This window comes from Oxyura jamaicensis, chromosome 7, assembly GCF_011077185.1.
Source record: "Oxyura jamaicensis isolate SHBP4307 breed ruddy duck chromosome 7, BPBGC_Ojam_1.0, whole genome shotgun sequence".
Classification (NCBI taxonomy): domain Eukaryota; kingdom Metazoa; phylum Chordata; class Aves; order Anseriformes; family Anatidae; genus Oxyura; species Oxyura jamaicensis.
The window spans coordinates 23,365,784-23,388,041 of NC_048899.1; the positions used below are offsets into that span (position 1 = coordinate 23,365,784).

Consider the following 22,258-nt stretch of genomic DNA (forward strand, 5'->3'; position numbering starts at 1 on the left):
GTTAAATGGTATCACGCAACAACAATGCTTTTTATACTTGAAAAGAAATTATTGGTTATTTTTTCTTACTGTGAAATATTTGCACTGTCTGAACTTTCTGGTTAACTTTATAACTGTTAAACATTTTTAAATGGTGTTAATTTATTGCGCTTGGTATTTGATATGCTAGTCTCCTGTCTGTGTAAGTGAAATTTGTTATATTTAAGTGAATTTTCTATCTTCTACGCAGCTGTTTATCTTGAGGGCTTTTCTCTTCCTGAGAATTAACTGAAAACTGAAAGATGGCTTGAAACATTGATGCTTACCTACTTCTGAATTGTATACATTTAATTAAAGAAAGAGGCTGTAATGTGTTGTACCTACAGGGAAAATCTGTCTGGCTGACAGCGTTCATGTAGTCAGATTCACCAGTACCTGCTGAGTAGCTGCATTAGTGAGTCCAGTGAAGTAAAACTACTAATGCCTTAATAATCTGAGATTTCAGTTGTAATTTCTTTGACATGCAGTCCTTACATTGGCTGTGAACTGCAGAATTGGAAGTGACTCTAGGGGACTTGGGAGGGAAGGTTAAAGTAGGCAAAATCCAGCGGGTTACCTTCTGTCAGTAAGTGTAACCGTGTTGGAACTGCCAGGAAATGTGTCACATTCACTTTCAGGTGAGAATGAATTGGTGACTGTCAAACAAGAGTTCAGGTAAAGCGGCCTACCTCAGTTCTGTTCGTCTTTCAGTTAAGCTTCTAACCCATTGTTGTGAACTTCCAAGTCTTAAGATGAATTAAGTAAAAACATGTCTCAGGTTTTTAAGAGCAAAATAAACATAGTAGGGAGCATAAGCCATTTTTGAGTGTAGAACACAGCTAAAATTGTAGCTTAAAGCAACCATTTGTGTAGCCTTAAGTGTAGTTTCCCCAGTAAAAGTCAATACCATTTTAAATAAAAACAAAGTTTGCAGGCAGCTACTTTCAGTTTCATGAATGTATAGAGGCAAGTCCATCATGTTGAATCTCATACATGTAAAATCTTTTAAACAAAACCCAAACAAGCTTTTGTGTTTTCACCAGACCAGTTAGTGTTATTCCCAGGACTTTTGCTGCCCTAAGAAATAAATCATTTATCTGCAGCCAAAATATGCCCGCTGCTTTAATGGCGTGAAAACATGTTTCCCTATGGAAGTAAATTATTCTTGCAGCCTTTTTTGTCTGTGTCATCATTCCCCCCTTCCCGCCCCCCACCCCCCCCAGCAGTTCAAGTTTGTAATGCTTCAATTAGAAGTCAAGGCAATTCACACTTCAGGGAAAAAAATTCTAGTGTTTCAAACAATTACAAGGAGGAAGGATAGCTTTTGGCTGGAGTATGCGGTGAGCAAATAACATAGAAAAACAGGCAATTCCTTTCTTTTTGAAATGAGATCTTGGGAGACTCTTAAGCTTTGCCTCAGATACAGGTCAACTACAGAAATAGAACCTTGACCCCCCCATTAGTTGACTGCTGGTGCCACACAACTCATTATTTTTGTTGTGCTCTAGTAAATTAGGAAGGTTGATGTCACCTAAGAGCAGACATACCAACAATCCCTTGCTTCCAAGGACCAGTTGTTTTTAAATCTTCCTGTCCTGCAAATCTTTCTGCTTTCAGTAGAGAGGAATGTGTACTTCCTTTCTTCCCCGCGTTTCCTATGAATGACTTTCAGCCGAGCAGGTCAACATCTTTGCCCTGCAAGATCTAACCACCAGCTTTTGCTTGGGTGAACACTTGCGCATATTGCTCTTTTGGACGGGAGTCTATTTTGTATATTAAGGGATGTGATCTTATGCCATCAGGCTTCCAAGTGCAAATGTTGCCTTTTTAATGTGAAGCTTACCTTGGAGATAAAACAACTGTTTTGAGAGAACTGGCTGACCTTGAATATGTGTTTCCTATTTTGGTACAGAATGTAAATACAGAACAAACTATTTTACTTAGATTTTGACTGGATTGAGACATAAGGGCTAATTTTTGTTATTTATGAAGTAAAAGTTGTCTTATTTTACTGTGTAAAAGTACGTCATACAAAAGGAAAAAATATGTTCATCAATAAAAATGTCTGTAGAAAAATTACACTTCTTGTCCTTTTCTTTGAGAGCTGTACGAATAAGCACAATAACGGACCACTAGTAGAACGGTAATTTATTTTGTGAGAATTTTGAAAATGAAATTACATCAAGCCTGCATTTATTGACCACTTTATTAAACTGTTGATACCTTTAACGTAAAATGTTCTGTGTTGTTACTAGCTCATAAATCACTTATGAGAATTTCTGCCTGCCTGTGAAGCGAGGAGGTTTCTGAATTCTCCATCCCTATTCCCTATTTGATATTTAAGAATTACATATTTGGCTTTCTTACTTGAAATGAAAGGTCATGACTTTTGTTTTCTTTTTTTCCCCTAATTCTGTATAAAGGATTTGGCCATGTGATTCCTGTTTCAGCTGAAGGAATGTTTCTGTCTCCCTGCAGAGCCCTGAGCTGTTAGCCACGAACAGGCAGTTCCTTTCCTCCAGCCGAGTCTTCACATGGGCTGCCTTCACTGCTCTTCAGCTGAGATCAGGGATGCTACAGCCACTGTTTCTGGTACCAGAGCTAGCTTTGCTAGCTTTAAGACTGAGATTTTAAAAAATATTTATTTTTATAAGTAATATTTTTATACATATATATATAACTGATAAATGTGAAAGACAACAACATTCCTCTTAACATATTGAGTGGAGAGGATTTTATAATGTAGGTGTTCTTTTTTTCTAAACAATATGTCAGTGAATACAGAGATTAAAAAAAGCAAAACAAACACTTGCTGTTTTGGAAAATTGGGTAAAACAAAAGTAGCTTACTCTCCCGTTTGCTTGCCTTCTCTCTAAATATGAGTATTTTCAACAGGGTATTCAAGCTTAGAAAATGTGACACAGTTTATTTCATAGATGACTTTAACTCTGAAAAACATCAGGTATGTAAAATTACCCAATATAGTTAGACGACTTAAAAACTTTTATGTTTCTAAAATTAATGCCACTGGTAGCAAAATTAAACTGGTATAGGAACCAGTTTGTGTGTAAAATTCAGACGTAGGTAGAGGTATCTCCCTTCAGGAGTGCAGTGTGTGAGATAAATCGCGTAAGCGACAGCAGGGTCAAGGAATTAGTCTGTTGGTTGCAGTCTGTGGAAAGATGCTTGGAGTTGCACTAGTGTCAGTCCAGTGTGGCTTCCTGGTAGCGTTGAAATGTAGCCAAGTTTCAAATACAATTTTATAGGAATTCTGTGCGTCTGTAGCGGTCATTTTCAGGTACATATAAAAAGTCAAGTAATGCAGAGGGTGTTTCACTGCTGCTTCTTACATCCTTAAGTGTCATACAGGATGCAAGCTGAGCTGTGCATGCATTCTAGTTGTCAATCTCTTCTTCAGTTTTCCCCTCAGCTAGTATAAATACTAGTGGATAATGCTTGCTCAGAAATCCTAACGCTCACATAAATGTATTTGGTTATTCCATTTTTACGCCCTGTATTTCAACAGAATACAGTAAGTATAATGAAAGTCAGATCACTACTGAAGATTCCTAGTGTCCTGAATAATAATAATTAAAAAAGCCCTTCTTTCCTTTCCCACCACAACCCCTTAAACTGCTTTATTTATACATCTGCTAAACATTCACATATGTCTGAGCAAAGTAACAATATCTATTTTCCCAAAGTGGCTTATGCTTTGAAACAAAATCAAGGAAGGACTAAATGTCACAAAACACAAAACATTATACTATCTGTGTTTGAGGGGGAATTACAAAAACCCATATTTGCCTATGTGACTGCATCTTACTGCTGTAAGAACTTTATCTGTACATCTTTTGATCTTGAACTTTTCAGCATCTTGTGCTGTTCTAGCATTAGTAGGCACAATGCTGAGGTTCATGTGTGTTAATTTAGCTCCTGTTATGAAAATTACCAGGGGCGCTGTTGGAAATCAACTTGAAACTAACCATAGGCAAATGCTTAAATTGCTGACTCAAATCAAAGTCTGTTACATTTTTTACATTCTATTTCTGTTCTCAGATATAATGCTGAAAGGCAGATTTTCACCCCCAGAAAGAGGATACTGAAATACATTCTGTGTTGCTCTTACAGCAAGCATTGCCACACAACCTATTTGTCTACTTTATTTGCTGTGGAGTGGATAGAAGTCCTGAAAAGATGAGAGCACAACCAGATGAGGAGAGCAAACTTCTAAATGTGTTCTGGGTGGTTTTGCAGACACGAGATGAAATCCTGGATCGACCTACCCTCATAGCAGATCTTGTAGATGGTTGTAAATAATGGAAACCTAAAAGAAGCATGTAAAAATAGTTTTTAAAGTTTACATAAACATCCATTTTGTTTATAGTAGGGAAAAAAACAATTTTTTTGTTGTTTACATTGACTGGAAGACTGTAAACTGTAGATGGAAAAAACCAAAGCAGTAGGAATGAAGTTAGGACAATAAAGAGGAGCTTAAGGGCATTTTTGGGGGGGGGGAGAGGGTGACAACAGAGAAAATCTATTTTGGAGACAAAATTATTATCCAGTGTTTTCATTCACTGAAAAAATCTTGAAGTGCATATTCACCTTCCCTTCTGAGTGCAAAATGCATACATTATTTGTATTCATAACCGATATCTAAACGGCAAAAAAAGACTCAAAGCAATGGAAATGTCTTAATGATTTCCTTTTCTTGGCTTGAAGGAAAAAAAACACACTTGTAAGCTGTCTTACCATCATTATGTGGTATAAATGATACCACTGAATGACTTGGAGCTGAGTCTGTAATTGACAGTAATTACAGGGATACTCATTAGATTAAGTTTTGACATAGGTTTACGTCCTGTCAAAATAAGACTTTTTTTTCTTTTTATCTTCTGCTTTATCTGTTAACCTAACATATTTTTTTAAGTATTTAGCAGTGTTTGACCTCTATATATTACTAACATAGGACAGACTACAAGATGGAGGGAAAGTTTAATCTTTCCTTTGTATAACCTGAGACAAAGGCTTCAAATTATGAATAATCTTATTACCCCCTCTCCCCAAGCCATTAGAAGTAGTTTTTTATTTTAGCCCTAGCTTCTTTAGTGGCACTAGAGCATTGATGTCAGCACATATTATATATTCAATGTGTATACAATTTTTTTGTAAGCATACTCCTGAATTTTGTACTGAGATGATTTAGTTGATACTTGCACTGCGAGCAGTATTGCTGAAAGCTGCAGTGCTGACATACTGAGAATGAGAAACGCTTTGATCGTGGACACAAGCTTACTCTGTATGTGTGCATCAATATTGTTCAGGGTGGACCAGTGATATCTAGGTAGCTTCCTTGGACTTTTTTGGTGTCTTATATATCTGTGGTGTGTTTCTTTTAACACTGTTTTGCCTTCATCCCATTCTACTGATCATGGTAATGAGGAGTCTTGTTAAGTTTAATGGTGGCCCAAGATGTAGAAACCAGTTGTTGTGGAAATAACAGGGTAGTTAACCTCCTTAATTGTACTCGTGTTTATGAATCACTTGTAATTCTTGGTGATGCCTGTTGAGTCAGGTGTGTTTCTTGTTTGTTTGTCTTTTTAAATCAAAACACTTACTTATCGAGCAGACTTTTCTGTTTCAGAATCTTGTAGACTTCAGCCGAAGTCTGAGGACCTTGTAGCTTTTGTCCGTTCAGCATCTCATTCTCCAATTGCTCTATGGACTAGAAGAGAGGAGACTGATTACTTGCGTCCGAGGAAATAATGCTGCAACACCAGCAGTTACTGAGAAGGTAAAAAGCTAATGATGCCCTTGTATCATTATGCAGGATTTTTTTTTTTTTTTAGTTTAAAACACAGGATTATTTTTTTTAGTTTAAAATATTTCAAAATCCTCCTTACTTTTCCTGTACGTGCAAAGGCTTCCGCTACTTTTCTGTTGCGTCCTCCATAGCAGGTAGTGATTAGGTCAGCAACTCCACAGCTTTCCAGAAAAGTGGCAATTGATACCGGTCCCCTGCAGAACATCTTGGCAAAGGCCACCATTTCCATAAGGCCTAAACGTATAACTGCTGCCTTTGTGTTATCACCAAAACTCAGTCCGTCGCAGAACCCAGCTCCTACTGCTACGATGTTCTAAAAACAGTTTAGTGCATAGAGAACGAAAGGAAATGGTCAGGTAAGACATGCAATTCATCAATGTACGTCAAACTTGAAGAAAATTCCACCAATCTGTCTGCACTTGATTCACCTGATTAAGGTGAATCACTTGATTAAGGCCCCAGGTTCAATTTGCAGTGGCTACGAGTTTGTTATGAAGAAGGCAGGCATCTCATTACAGCTGAAGAAAATTTGCTAGACTATAAAAGACTTTATAAAGTATCCACTTTACAAAGTTATTCCAGTGGGCAAAACGCAGAGTGGCTTGTTTAATATTGTAACGTTGCAATCATGTAGCATGCATGCAATTAATGTTTTGTTTTTCTGCTAGTTCCAAGTTGGAGCTCACTGACTTTTTTGTTTTAACTGTTTAAACCATTCTCAATGAAAACATGACTCTATCTTTTTTCTGTTGGTCTGTACCTGAAACAGTTATTGGTTCTACATACCGATGCTGTAATAGATCAAACCTTGTTTTTGCCTGCAGGAGTGGTCAGTAGAATTGACCTTTACTACAGATCTAAACAAATGTCTTGAGATCCTAAACATCTTCGCAGTTGTCCTGCATGCATCCCGCCTCATCCCCTAGTTTGCGGTCCCTGAAGAAGCATAGCTCATTTCATTTCAGTTAGAGGTTAGTAGTACTGCCATTGAAGTGTTTATTCCCAGACGTGCATGTGCCCCACTGCAGGTTTTTGTTTGCTTGTTTTAGCAAAAGGAATGATTTCAGGGAGAAGAAACATTTTCCACAAAGCAGAAACAGCTTCTCACCTCTCTATGCCCTCCACTACTCCCAGCTGAAAGCAAAATCCTTGGTTATTTCAATGTAAATAATCTTTGTATCTGAGTTACACAGGACCCATTCTTTACTAGCTGGTAATCCCTCCTCCAAGAAAAGGTGAATCGTTGAAGTACAAATGGCTGAATTCATGCAAACTACAAAGATTGTAGCCTGGAGTCACTTTCAACACATTTAAGAACAACCCCTAAATCTTACTGAAGTGCCCCCACCATGGAAACTTGATGATTTTGGTATTTCTTTTGACCTAGTCTGGGGTCTGTATGTGGACATGGCAGAACACTGTACAGGTGTGCTTCCAACCCTGAATGGTGCTTGTGATGCAAACTTTCTAGTGGGTTGCTACTTGAACTGTGAAAATAAGTTATTAGTTGGAGTTACTGTACATAGTAAAAGACTTTGTTCCATGCGTGTACAACATAAAACAAGAAAATATAGGGGACTAAATTCTGCCCTCAGAAGCAGAGGTGACCGGTAAATTAAAATGCAGCTATTTTGAAATGTTTTGCCGGCAATTATATCTTTAATTAAATTTTCTTTTTTTCCAGATTGGAAAGCTGGCATGTGAACTACGTGTTTTGTCCGTGCTCACTCAATCCTACAGTGGTAGAACTAACATTAGACCATGTGGCTTACAGAAGACTCAGGTGAGGGTAGAATTTAGCCCTAATAAAAAACTGGTTTGAAATCACTGACTTTTAAGGCTCCACAGATCTCCACTGTGTCAACGTCAGGCACCACGGTAATCCTGAAATTGGGGGTCTGCATTAATTCTTTAAAGATCTGCCCTTGGTTTTCATTTTTGCACCCTGCAGGAAGGAAAGATGAAAGTTAGAGCATTTGTAATGTTTGAGTGACGTTAGTATGCACAACTAACTGAAACCCAAAGTAAGATCCCAGGGACCACTTAGGTTTTGTGGTCCCAGTAACTGGAAATAACACTGCTGCTGGAAGCCAGGGTGAGTATATACAAGTCCTAGTGCACTGACTGAGTATTGCTTACTAACACTTTGAAGAGCTTAAAAGTAGACAGCCCCTAGCACAGATGTCTGCCTGAGGAAGCTTGTGTAACCACAAACCTTGCAAGTGATTAAACTGAGACGGACCTAATTAAAAATGAGACTCCTCAGGGTTTTTGCTCCAACCTGTCTTCAATTCGCCCTGCCCTGGAGCCACAGTCCACTGAGCCAAGGGCTCCTGTGACTTAGGCTGTGAGCATGAGCTGGTCACCGCAATCCTGGCACCACCCTCCTGCACGTTTAACAGGGTAATATTTAAAGATTGCTTTGTACAGCACCCCAGTGTAATTGTTTCTTTGAAAATATAAAAAGCTATAATAGCAAAGTATTATTGTGAGGTGAAAATGATTAATGCCAAATTAATTCCCAGTTACAATGAGATCCACAGGTAATGAAGTTGAACATTTGCTCTGCTGGAGCAATTTTGTTACCAGTTCTATCAAGGTCGTGTATCACGTCATTACAGCGCTAGCCCTAGGTAGTGAGAGGAAGGGTAGAAAGCCCTGACTGATGAAGTGGTTAAGGCTGACTTTTTCCAAAGAGCCCTTGGCCAACAGGGAAAGATTTTTGAATGGAGTTTCACTTGATTTTATGCGAGGCAGTTTTGTTTCTTTCAGTGAAAGCCCAGCAGTGAGGCTCTGTAGCACTTTCCAGTTGTTGCTTCTGGAGGGGTTCTGGGGTAACACCACTGTGCTGGCTGTGGGGTTTCTGCCCCACCTCATGAGAAACTTTGTGTTTGTTTCTCATCCTTTAAAAATAACTGATGGTAGGGTTTTCTTTGAGGTGACTGTTTTTGGGCTATGTGCCTTTCCAAAAGCAGAAACGCTTTGAGGCCCCACAAGCCAAGGGCAAGCAGGCCTCTTTCCACAGTCATCATGGCATGGCTTAAAACTGGGCCAGCAGAAACTGAACCATCCCCAAGAAGATAAATATTGCTCAACTTCCCTAACCATGTCTAGTCCTATTCATGTCCAGTTTCTCTGCCAGCAACAAATGGAATGGATTTCATTATCCCAATAACCTCTGCACAGCAGTAGAACAGTATTGCAATAACAACTTTTATCTTCACTAGCTACTGAAGAATGTAACTTTAGTATCTGCTGACTTCAAAAAGCAAGTCAAAAATCAAGTGGATTTTAAAAGCTGCTGGCCAAACTTTCCAAGTCAGGTCAGACCCAGTTCTGGGAGCATCTGAGGCTGTGCCTTGGCAAGCAGCCCAAATGAGAGGGAAGAACAGAATGTTACTATTGCTTTTTTAAACAAGGAAATCTGAAGATGGAGAAATACACCTCAGGGGGTGTGAGCACATAGGAGCTTATGATTATGCGTTTCTAGCTAAACTACATAGTGTATCACTGCCTAGTTACTCAGCATTGGGCTTTGCAGACAGGTGGCTTTTGATAACTCCTACAGGAATAGGATTAAGCTGTAATTTTTTAATGGATGAAATGAGCAAGCAGTTCTCAGTACTGAAGTCTGCTCTCATTTTCAATCTGACCATGCCAGCACCAAACCCCCTGGAAGTTGTGCTGCCTCCTTGAGTGAGTTCAGCAGCATGCTGCCTCTAGAACACTATCATGTTTCCCAGCCACAGGTGAAGTCAAACTGAAGATAGCAGCTATAATTTGCCCTTTGCAATAGTTACCAATGGTGGTTTCACAGAACTTTTCATCAGCCACTTCTTTGGCTATGTTGGCCCCCATAAGCACGCTGATTTCTATTTTCAGTTTCTCTCGAATGAGGTCAGAAATGAGCTTCAGGCCTTCAGGACCCTCATCAATCCCCTGAATAAAAGACAATACTCAAAGTTAGTAGAATAGGAAAATAACAGCAGCAAAGCACTGGTAAAGCGGGAGGTGTCCTATTGCCTGCAGGTCTCCCTGGTTTTAATTGGAAGAATTCAGGTCTTATATTTGCTAGTGTTAACTGTTCGTACAAATGCTCTGTAAACTCAAAGTTCAGGGAGAAGGTGAAGTTGAGTTAACCCTGCCATAGGCCTCACACCCAACACTGCTGCCCTGAGGGTTTTTTTTTTAAGCTGTACTTTTCCTTTGTGTTAAGCCCCCGTAGTACAGAACCATACTTTTAAATTAAGCTTACAAGCAGTGGCTTTTTAGCAAGATCTTAAGTATTAATCTGAGGGCTTTGTTATTATTAAAGGGTATACTGAACTGTCACTTTTTTTTGGAGCATAAGAAAGAAGTAAATTTCCATGAATTTTCTTCCTTTTGCCTCCCCTCCTGCATGTACTGCTGCATGCAAGATAATTTCAAAAGGGGGAAAATAAAAGAGGAGCCAATCTTGCAGTCTGAAAACTTGATTTAAATTTCTTTCATTCCTATTTTAAATAGGATGTTTCCTGGAACACAACAGCGAAGCAGTAGACTATATTGCTACACTTTGCCTCTAGCTTTTAGTTTGAGATTCTCTTAAAATATTAATTCCTTTTAAGGTTCTGATAACCTGGCACCTCTAACCTTTAGAAACAGATTACTCATTTCATTACAAATTGAAATTGCTTCAGTTCTGCAAAATTGTTAATTTTATGGTGCAGTTTCAATGTTGCCATGAACAGCTTTGCATGTACTCAGGACAGGTGCTGAGACCCAGTGCTCTGTCCAGGTAAGAGTTACCTGAGGCTGTAGTTGGAATATTTTTTTCTGGCAGCTGCACCAGTTTATGCAGCCCTCTCTCTGTTCACTTCCACCTCTGTGCTGGTCCAAGTGGGAACTGAACTGGGCTAAAGATGGGTGACAAGAAGGGTTACTCTTAACCCAGTGGGGTTGCCCAATCCTTTCCCCTCTGGTCACATGAATGGCAGAAGGACTATTGCAGGCTTGGAGGCTTTAACTCTTGCAGAAAAAAATGCTCATACTTACACAGAGCATGCAGCGAGGGCTGGAGTTCCTATCCTTAAGCTGAACATATTTATTTACCCTTTACACATGGATTCTTGTGGAGAGGACAACTTACCTTGATCAGTGAAATCCCAAATGTTCCAGGTTTTATCCGGTCTGCAATCTGTTCACAGATTCGTCCGATGAATTGATGTGGTAGAACAAATACTAAGATGTCTGCCCCATTTGCTGCTTCAGCCACGTCTGGTACAGCCACCTGGGACAAGCGTGACAATGGAAATGAGCCCCTCACACCAGGCACACCTTGCAGGGTATCACCATTCCCGCAACATTCTTAATAACTAGTGAGCTGTAGCTTCCTCTAAATGCTAGTGTGACTCAGAACAATTAAAGCCAGGTTACAAAGGAAACAGCAGGTGAATTTAAGTTAGCTATTAAAATCAGAGAAAACATTGCCCTTAGTCCCAGCCTTAGAGCAAGTGTGATTCCTTGCAAAAGAATCAGTACTACTCCCAGCAAGGCTGCTACTAAAGGAAAATGGCAAAGTAAGGCCAGGACAGAGGACTGCCGCCATAGCAATGCACAGACAGCGTTTCTGTCTCTCCAAAATGTAGAGAGACAATACGAGGACTTTTTTTTCCTCAGTTGGAGATGAAGATGTGAGTGGCCCTCCCTCCAGGCTTACTGCAGCCAGCTGATTTCTGCTGGTAAAGTCTCAGAGGCTTTGTTATAGATAGGATGAGGCTGCTCTCAAATGATGAAAACAAGCTTGTTGATCTGTTACAGGACTGTGAAAATAACAACGGCAATTCAGTTTGAACCCAGGAGAGCTGCATGCCAAGTTCAAACCATGGGAGCGCAAAAATGCAATCCCAGCACTAAACGTAGTTCTAAATATAACCACTCTCCAAGCAAGGACACCCACCACGTGCAGCATCTTAACTTCCTTTTACAACTGTGGCTGTTCTAGAAATGCAGTGCTACTTTCTTTAATGCACAGAGCTCTGTTGTTTGGCAGTCTTGAACAGCCAAAAAGCCTCGCTTTGCTTGCTGCAGTAGCTCTAAATGATCTAAGCTGATAGTGAGGTATAATTTGGTATTTAAAATGTATATGAAAGTTAAATACCTTGTATTTTGGTGGAACTTGCAGCATTATTTAGTAACGTGTTGCTATCCTGACATCACCCAAAAACCATTAGCTCACTGTTCATCTCCTTGTTAGCCACGCTGCTGATTCCCTTTTTTAGAAGAAGGGAGAGCAGCAGCTTTCCCACTTTATCTAGAAGATGCTGTGGGTTTAAAAATCTCTCTGCTCTGTGTATGTACAGCTCAGGAAATAGCAAGCAGAGATATGCTGATTTATGCTGGGGAGGAGGATGGCATATTACGTATCAGCGTTCGACACAGTTGGCTGTTTGAAATTGCATGACAAGAGACGAGCAGAAGTCCCAGAAGTAAGTTACAGTGCTGGAGTGAGTTAGGTGGCAAACCAGAACAAGGCAGTGAATTACTTCCTAGCTTAAAGACTACCACTTGTGCGTCCCTTATCAAAAAGTAAATAAAATCAGTGATTTATTTTTTTCCAACTTACCACATTTTTAGGTATCTTGTATCCAGGAAGATACTTAATGTTTTCATGTTCCTGGTTGATTATTTCTGAGAGTTTTCTTCCATTGATAATCTCTTCAAATACCCACATTTTGACAGTAGGATCAAATCTGTTGGACTGCTGGACATTTTTGCCAATGATTCTTGCTATGGCTGATCCCCTTTTTAAAAAGAAAGAATGAACTGATAGGAAACAAACTTTCATTGCCAATTGGAAACACAAGTTACTTTCAACATAATAACTCATAAAAGGCCTGTGCTACAAAGCTTTATCTGCTTACTAATTTTATCAGAAAGCTTTATCCATTGTCCTCCAACAAACAAAACAACAACAAAAAAACTTTGTTTAAAATCACAAAAAGTAGAACTAGAGAAAGCATTCCTGTCATAAAGAATCTGAAGTCATAAGAAAGGTTACAGAGTGGAACTGTGATATACCATCAACAGCGCTAAAAATACACTCTCTGGGGCTAATTGAGTATCTCTTGCTCCTGAGATTTTCTTTTTCTGAAAACCATCTCTGAAATAATCCAGGTAGCAAAGTACTCCTGAATGATCTCACTGTGCCAGTCTTTGTGCATCTCATCGAAAACAGATGCATGCCAATTTCCTACCAATAACCAAACAGTTGCAATAGGGATTTTATGTAAGATATAAAAACCAAGAAATTATCTTTAGATAAAAAAATCAACCTGGTGGTTTCTCTTTAGATGTGGTTCTAATTATCAGTGTAACAAGATCTAGAATATCTGAAGGTATTTGAACCATCCGGTTTACTCGTAGTTGTGCTGAGCGTTTTTTATCTCGGTTTAGGCAATAATTGTATTACCCCATCCAGCACTGCAGCCTTGTGAACTTTCACTTATTCTCTTAGAAAGAGAAAACTAAAAATCTGCAAAAAATACTGAGAATGTTGCTTGATGCCCTTTAAATTATTTTGGGGTAGGAAAGGGTGATTTTTATTTTTCCTCTTCTTTCTTTTTGCTTGAATACTACTTTAAAGTACTGGCTGTTTTGCTAATGTAACTGAAAGAGGGGTTCCAGTTATGACATTCTTGTCCTCTGACTCACTTGTGATATACCTGCAATTAGGAGCATGAACAGGATTTAGTTGTTTTCTGTAACTGATAAAAGTCTTAAGTGCATCCAAGACGAAGTCCAGTCAGGTCTGTGCTGTGAGTGGTTCAGAGGGAAGCCATGTTGTAACTGGCTTTCCTTGGCTCAACTCGATTTTTGATGTAACAGGTTTGCACAAGGCTAATTGCTCAATAAATAATAAAAGAATAAGGGTTTCGTCTTAATCTTTAACTACAAAGAAATCCTACTGAGATCAATTTTCACTTGCCCAGTGTTGACTGCATGCTACGTTCTGAGCTGCTGTAATGCTTTCTTTCAAATTAAAAAAAAAGGGGGGGGAGGGGGTAACTTGTTCTGGTCCTTTGTAAGTATAAAATATGTAAGTAAATATTCCCAGGGTAAACCTTTATTATTATTTTTTGAAAGAAAGGCGTACAATTGCATCATATGTTCGTATTATCTGCAAAATTTCTTCTGTTCTGGTTCTCTTCCCCTGTTCTCCAACAGTGAGCACAATCAAGGCCTGAGCTGAGGAGGAATTATGGCTCGCTATTGTAAATATGTATTAATAAGAAAAGTTATTTTTACACATAAACACTAAGACTTGAGATCTAAATTCACTTTCCAGGTTGTGCTGTAGCCTTCTTTAGTGAGAGCCTTCTTTAGTGAGATTTTTACCCACTTCTAATCTACAAGATGGTAATAACTTTCCCCACTTACACCCAGCATCACCTATCCATTTTTCTTTCTTTCCTTGGACCAGAACTTTCTGAAAGCAGAGACTTCTTTTTGCTATTTATTTACAGGGCACTTAGGAGAGTAAAAAGGGGCTTCAGTCTCAGTGGAGCCCTAACATTCTCTTTCACTCTGAAAAACTGAAGACAAACCGAAAAAGTCTGCAATATAGAAATGTTTAGCAGATGTACAGAATGTGCACCAGGGTGGCTTTTTGGGGGTGGTGGTTTATAGTCTGTGACTGTACCAAATTTTTGTAATCTTCTGTTGAAAGATGCAGGCTCCAGCTCTAACTTCTGAAATCCTGACTGGGACTTGCAACTTTCAGTAGATAAAGCTTATCTTCCTGCAGAGCTGTCATTACCAATGCGCTTGGATGTTTCTGCCCAGGTATTGTCCCATTGACAAGATGTCCATGAGGGTATCTCAGGCATAAAGCTAGCTTCACAAATCACCGTGTTTTTGATTGGTTTCTCTAGGAATCTTGGGCAGACAAGGTGTAATGTTTAAAAGGGATTCAGTGGTCATCAGGGAAAATCTCTCTCTCTGAAACAATTAAGCAGTTCAAAAACTGACACTGTTTCATTTGGTCCATTTAAAATTTACAGGCACCACTAATCAGCCTTGGAAAGAAGAATTGCTTTGTCTGTGAAGCCAGTGCTCAGTAGACTACACAGGCTTGGCAGAGAAGCTCTGCTTATGCAAACAAAACCAAGGACACACACATATGAAGACTTTGACATTCCATTTCTCCAAAACTTTATTTAATGAAGACTAATAGATGGCTGAGAACTCCACTTGGATCATTTTTAAAAGTAAGTGAAAACTATTCTTCTCCAATTACATTAAAGTGGAAGTGAGTTACATATTGCTAAGAAAAAAAGCTCTCTTATTTGGACATTTCCTATTGGTACAATTTTTTTTTGATGAATAATAATTTAAGTAAGGCCCATTATTTTATATATGCAAATATGAAGGTATTTGTGACATACATTGGAAATGGTGAAAAACAGAGCTGAAAGACCGCATGAAACTAATGAAAGCTAATCCCTTTCAACTGTCCCTTGCCTAGGAAATGTACTTAGCCCATTCCTAATGGGAGCTGTTCCAAGGAGGCCTTACAGACCTCAGCTACTGCTGATACCTTCCCTTCCCTAAACAGCCTCGTAGGCTTTACTATCCTTATCCTTAATGTTAGAAAGATAGTCCCTATATCTCACCTACAACTTACTGCAGTTTAAGAATTTCTGTTCTAAGAGGGAAGGATATTGTTTCTCTGTTTAGATACTTGATGAGGATCATATCTTCCTTCAGTCTCTCTTAGCCAACCACCTTTTTTTTTTTTTCCTTTTAAAACTGTAGTATTGCTTAGGTTGGGATGGACCCGGAGAGGTCTCCAAAGTGGGAACAACACTGAATTCAGATCAGCTTGCTCAGGGCTTTGTTCACTCAAGTCTTAAAAACTCCCCAAGCCCCAGCTCCTCTATGGGCAACCTGTCCCACTGCTTTATCATCCACATAGATTTTTTTCTCCCTCCCTCTGTTATATCCATTTGGAACCTTCCCAGTTCAGTTTATGGCCATTGACTCATTTTCCTTCCATGCACCTCAGTAGAAAGCCTAGCCATCTGTGCAGGGTAAGGACATATGCCTAGTTCAAGCTGAATCTTCACTGAGCAGAGTCCAAATGATTCTAATTAGATTGGAAGAGCTTTTGGGTTCTGAAGGGTCAGGCAGTGAAATAAACCTGTATTTTTAAAAACAGATAACTGAACCATGATTAACAAACGCAAAGCCTCCCGTACCTGGCTGACAACTACAAGATGCAACGTAGGTAGCACTTGCTTTACTTAACCACATCAGTCATGAGTTTCCTGACAGTGTTGACTTAATGAGCCAGTGTGACCTGCTGAACTTCTGCAGCTGACATTAGCTATTGCAAAATGTTGTGTCACATGTTGGCCATGCTGAGCTGCAGGAAAGCCTCACGTGCAGTTATCTGAGCTGTCGCACAAATATTCGGGAGGAATATAAGGAGACAATGTTTGCCAAAGAAAAACATATTTCTGTGTTGTGCTAAGATTACCTGTACTGCCATAGAGGCTATGAATAGATGCAATTTAAACACTAGAGAACAACATTTATCTACTTCACAGAGATTTTACAGTCTGTCCATATGGTAGGAAGTAAGAGATGAATCCAGGCAGACAGATAGTACAAGTAAGCTGATCGTACTAAGCGATTTGCTGGGTTGGAGTCTCAGTATCTCTGTGGCATAGCTCTTTTCAGTTTTCTAGATACACATTGTGAAAAAAAGAAAAAAAAATAGAAAACCAACTGGCTTTTGAGAATGTGTTATGGAAAGGGAACAGCTTGGGAAAAGGCATGAGATGCTTGCTTAAGGATGAGAGCAAGAGAGTAACCGAGTCTTTAATTGTTGGCTGATCAAAGGTAAAAGCTGACTCCTAGATGTTCAGCCGTGGCTCTTGGGGGTCTTGGAAGCAATAACAAGCAGCTCGTGCAGGCTGTGTTTAAGGCGAAGAAGAGGAGTGTGGCAAGGGAGGGAAGCAAGCACTGGAATGACCTGGGAACAGCAGCAGTCAGGGAAGCAGGGTGCAGGAATGATGGGTGCCTTAGGGCCAAGGAAGGGGATGCTGCAGTGAGCCAGCTGCGCGATGGTGGGTTCCCAGAGAAGGCCTGGCTGTACGGTTGTTTGTGAAAGACCATATGTTAGAGATGTTGTGCACAGGGAACCTGTGATCTGGAAGCATGTCATGCATGTGGGGACTCAAAAAGCCGTGGGCTGGTTTTGTGAGGTAGGAGGGTCCAGAGCTGCACCGTAACTACGTTGTGTTCTCAGCAGCTCACGACCAACCGCTCCCTCACCTATTGACTTTTTTGGTATTTGCTTCCAAATAACTGTCAGGTATTTAAAAAATCTTAAAGAACTTGCCCTCCTTCTACAAAAATAATCAAAGAACTACCTGGAGGCTGGGTTTGCTAATCACAAGCACATGCATATACATGTTGTTCGGTTTGATTGGGCTTAGGTTATATAAACTGTAAGATGCGAAGTCCATTCAGACAGGGTTACTGACTTCAGTGAAGTCTGCCAGAGCCAAGGAGCTTTTGCAAGCAGTGCTTTTGTCCAGGCTAGAAAGAACCGGGCAGTAGCAGGTATATTCTTATAAATGGGGGCAGGGATAAGCTGGGGACTCAATTCTTTTACAAGGCTGCGTCTGTACCAAGATGCAAAACTACATGCTGAAGATGACAGAAGTGAAGGGTACATTTAAGTCATGGTTTTAAATGAAACCTGTGTCCTGGTTCTTTCAAAGGAGTATGAACAGCATCACCGCTCTGCTCGCTACTCCATGCCTGTATGTGAAGTGCCTGGGCTCTGCCACAGACAAACACAGCCACAGAGGCACAGCTCGGGTCCTCTCTGGGATCTCACTGTCCTGGTGCCAGGCTGGGCATGCTTTATACACTTAAATCAAGTCGAAGCCTCATGTTTTTGCAGTTCTCACTGGCTCAGGCATCTCTTTGTTATTGGCGTTTACTGGATGCGAGCATCCTGACAGTTCCCGTTTAGCTTACAAAACAAAGAGACCCCCAGCCCCAAAGCAAGAGGAGCTTTTGCCCCGGCTCCAAATCTTCTATTTCCCCGGGGTTATTGTTTTTAAAGAAGCGGGGGAGGGCCGAGGTTCAGCCGGGACACCGCCGGGCAGGGCGGTGCGGGGCCGGGTTTCAGGACCATGGAGATCTTTCGCCGAGCCCGGAGCCCCCCGGGACCCGCCGGGCACCTGTTGCGGAGCCCCCGGGCACCGAGGGGGCACCCTGCCCGGCTCCGGCGGTGCAGGTGCGGTGGGGAGGAGGGCAAGGAAGGAACGGCAAAAGGGGAGAAAAAGGAGATAGATAAAGGGAGAAAGGTAGGAAGGAAGGGGGGTTCCCTGCGCGGCGCCCCGCGCTGCGGCACTCACCAGTTCCCCGAGCCCACGATGCAGACACAGAGCGGCGACATGCTGCTGTGCCCGCGGCTCGGCTCGGCTCGGCTCAGCCCAGCCCGGCACGGCTGCCAGCACCGCCCCCGGCCCGGCCCCTGCGGGAGAAGACGGGCGTCAGGCAGCCTGCCAGGGCCGCGGCTCGGCCCTGCGCCCCGCCGGCTTCTCCTGCCCCACCGCCGGGCCCTGAGGGGCGCCTCAGCCCGAGTCCGGGGCAGCCCCGGGTGGGCACCCAGCGGGCCCCAGGCTCGGTGAGGAGCTCGCTGGCTCCCTCGGTGGGGCTCACTGGGCTCGTCCCTCACGCCAGGGGCTGGCTCTCAAATCCCAGAGCCAAACCCAGCCGGCAGCACGGCTCCCGAGGTGGCATGGCAAATCGGAGTCCTCAGGATGAAGCAGAGCGTCGTTCTTTTTCCCCTACATGGTCTAACCATCCATCACACCCTGCAAATTGTCTCCTCTCTGCCCTCCACGGCAGCCCGTCTCCTCTCCAAACCAGCCTTCTCCCCCATTTTCAAGCCAAAGAGCTGCCTTCTCCAGCCCCATGCTCCCACCCTGCCAGGCCTCTGTGCCTTGCGCCCACTGGGCCCGACTCGGCGGCGCCTGGCTCCGCGACGAGGGGTTTGGAGAGGCAGGCTGGCTGCCAGCGCTTGAGAAGAGCCTGTGGGTGGTTTTGGAGGGAGGCATCAGCTCAGCCCGCCTGCTGCTGTCAGCTACAGCAGCTCAGCTGCTTGCCTGGTGTGTCCTGCTGGTGGGGAGAGTGCCTGGGGACTCACAGAAAATACCACAAATCGATGCATTGGGGGGTATAACCTCCTGAAGGGGAAGGTAAAGCTGGGGCCCTGGGCACATGTGGGAGCTCTGTGAGGTGAGGTGGTACCCAAGTTCATGTTTTGAGCTTTTCTCAGGTTCTAGGTGCACCTTCCTCCACTCCCCTGCCTGTTCACCATGGTTAGCTCTTTCCCTGGCTGGATAGCTCCTCTGTGCCTCTGCACTGGGTCTGGCTGGGATGTTAACTTTCCCTGCAGCAGCCCATACAGTGCTGCGCTCTGCACTTGGAGCTAGAACAGCAGTGGTATCACACCAGTGTTGTGTCTGCTGCTGAGCAGTGCTGGCACAGCATCAGGACTCTCTCTGACCCTCCTGGCGAGCGGGGGGCAAAAAAGTGAGAAAGAAATATCAGCAGGGCAGCTGACCTAAACCAACCAAAGGGATATTCCATACCATATGATGTCACACTCAGCAATAAAAGGTGGAAAAAGCAAGAAAAGAGGGGGGGTGGGCTCTCGTTGCGAAAACGTCTGTCCTCCTCCCGAACACCGGCTACGTGCGTTGAGGCCCTGCTTCAAGGACGTGGTCCAGCATTGCTCATTTGTGGGAAGTAGAGAGTAATTTCTTTCCTCTGCACTTCCACATAGCCTTGACTTGTTTTGTTTAGTTATTCCCTTTCCCCCTTCCTTTTCCCCTTTCCCTTTTTTGCCTTTAGTTGAATTGTTTAATTAATAATAATATTTCCTTAATTATATATATATATATATTTTTTTTTCCCCTCTTTAATTAAATCATCCTTATCTCAACCCGTGAGTTGTTCTTTCCTTTACTTCTTCCCCTCCTCATCTGAGGAGGGGGAGTGAGAGAGCGGTTGTGGTGTTCAACTGCCTAGCATGGTAAAACCACCACAGCCTCGTGGCTTTCTTCTCCCTTTAGCTTATCCCCTCCCTGTGAAGATCTCATGTGGAGGTGAGGCGGATCCACCAACCCTCCTGACACTTGTCATAACCTCTTCAGTCCTGGTGGGTCCTCAGGCCCTAGGGTGTAGACACTGTCTTCTGGATCTAATTCATGCAACTGAAGATCACAGAATTATAGAATGGTTTGGGTTGGAAGGGACTTTAAAGACCATCTAATTCCAACCCCCTGTCATGGGCAGGGACACCTCCCACCAGACCAGGTTGCCCAAAGCCCCATCCAGCCTGGCCTTGAACACCTCCAGGGATGGGGCACCCACAGCTTCTCTGGCAGCCTGTGCCAGGGCCTCACCACCCCCACAGTAATTTATTCTTAATATGTAATCTAAATCTACCTAACCATTACTCTTTGTTTTATCACTACACTCCCTGATAAAGAGTCCCTCCCCGTAAGATGTCCCTAGTGTATGGAGTACTTGAGTATTGCAGACTGTAACAGTTCCATCTAAATTAAAGCACAAGTTTTTAATTGCAAACTGCTGCCGTGTCTGTTCAGTAGCCTCTTGATCAACTGATTTATGAGGCCTTCACATGGAGTTTGCACTGACCATGGGTGAGATTGACAGTGTGCGAGCAGTTTTAACTGGGGACGCAGAACTGCCATGAGAAATGGGTCCTTTCTCAGATTTGAGCCCTGGAGCCATGTAGCACCGGTGGATGCTGATGACTTGTTTCCTCAGGCGAGAAGAAGGGTCTGTTCTTGCCACACAGGCACAGTGTTTGTTTTTCACATGAGCCCAGGAGAGCTCTCGAGTGTGAGTCATTAGTACACAGCAGACATGAAAGCTTGGGCCGCTTAGTAGGGAGGACAGAGACAACCCTCCCGAGGCCACCCCCAGCCACGCTCACCTGGTCTGTTTCAGCAGCTAATAGGCTGTGCACATGTCAACAGTCGGAGTTTACAAAGCCGACAGGTTTTCATCAGCCAAACAGCTGCTGCAAACAAACAAAAAAAAAGGACTTGCTGTCAGTGGTGCGCTCTTACTGTGGGGATGATGTGGTCTTTTAACATCCCTAGGGGCGTGAGTGAGAAATGCCAAATGCGGCAGGCACCAGGCAGAAGGTGGGGAGGAGGAGATGTGGGGCTGGCTGCTCGGTGGGGAGCGAACCGAGGACAAGGTAAAGGGCAGTACCCACCGGTGCTTTTCCTCCCTCTCTGCCTACCCCAAACGTGTTTACGGGGAGGAATCATAGCCCTTCCCAGCACTCAGGCTAAGCTTATGCCCTCTTATCACCTCTTTGCTGTTTCTCTGATTATTCGGGTGACACTTCTCTGTACCTGTTCCAGCCTGAACCCCGGCTTGCTGAGCACCGATAACCTGGATGATGCCCTAAAATCTCAGGGGAATTTCACCCAGTGCCTTGTATGTATTTATCTATTGCTCCTGGAAATACTCGCCTTGCTACGTGTAAGACTGCATTTATTATTTTAATAACTACATTGGGCATTGGCTTTTCCTCTTCGGTTCACATCTGATGAATTTTAATTTATAGCAGAAAGGTTATTAGTCTCTCAGTGCATGTCCTTGCATTTTATATGGTTACGTTTCATCCCATGTCTGTTCCCAGGGCGTAGCAACCATATAGTTCTCCCTGTAAGACTTCTCCACTGAAAACATCTCCCAACTTTGTCGTTAGCAAACTTCATTACCCCACTTGTCTTTTTTTGCACCAAGCTGACTTAATGCCATTATTCAGTAGGGCAGATTCCTCCAGTCCTTAACTTTGCTATCAGCACCATCAGCAGTTTTCACCCCTGTACTAGATTCCTTCAGCATTTTATAGTGTTTACGTTAATCCTCATCTTCTTGAGTTTAACTAATAAGTTTCCCAGTAATACTAAATCAAATGTTTTACCAAAGTCCAAGCTGATAAGATTTTACCAGTTTTCCTTTGTCCACAAAAGCAATTATCTTATCAAAGAAAGATATTGGGTTGGTCTGCAAGTAACATGCCTATCTTGCACTTTAACCCATTTTCTCCTTCCCTCCATGACTTTTGTTACTCATTTGCCCTACAGCCTGTGTGCTAAAAAGCCTATAGATTTTGTGCTAAGCAGCCTATAGATTTTGCTGATGGCGATTATTCAGCCTTCAGAACTGAAGGGTGAGGAGCTTTGAGTTTTGTGGCTGTGTTACATGTGGCAATTTCCATACCCATGCCCTCGAGCCTGTTGACAGCGCTGCCTCTGCCTTCTGGGGTTGCATTATCTTCCCTATGGAAACTGAAGC

At 42.4% G+C, this 22,258-nt stretch overlaps 1 protein-coding gene and 1 long non-coding RNA gene across 2 annotated transcripts; one reads left to right on the forward strand and one right to left on the reverse strand.

Moving 5' to 3' along the window:
- Positions 1-2,151: 2,151 nt before the first annotated feature.
- Positions 2,152-19,259, reverse strand: LOC118169700 (glycerol-3-phosphate dehydrogenase [NAD(+)], cytoplasmic-like). Its single transcript, XM_035331208.1, has 9 exons — positions 19,227-19,259; positions 18,262-18,380; positions 12,450-12,627; positions 10,974-11,114; positions 9,646-9,784; positions 7,678-7,790; positions 5,925-6,158; positions 5,640-5,746; positions 2,152-4,345 (listed from the first exon to the last, which is right to left on the reverse strand). Exons 1-9 carry the CDS (start codon positions 19,227-19,229, stop codon positions 4,249-4,251), a joined length of 1,131 nt encoding a protein of 376 aa, XP_035187099.1. The 5' UTR covers positions 19,230-19,259; the 3' UTR covers positions 2,152-4,248.
- LOC118169712 lies at positions 5,678-14,583 on the forward strand. Its single transcript, XR_004752240.1, has 3 exons — positions 5,678-5,815; positions 7,530-7,628; positions 14,051-14,583. It is a non-coding gene; the product is annotated as an uncharacterized LOC118169712 (long non-coding RNA).
- Positions 19,260-22,258: the final 2,999 nt, after the last annotated feature.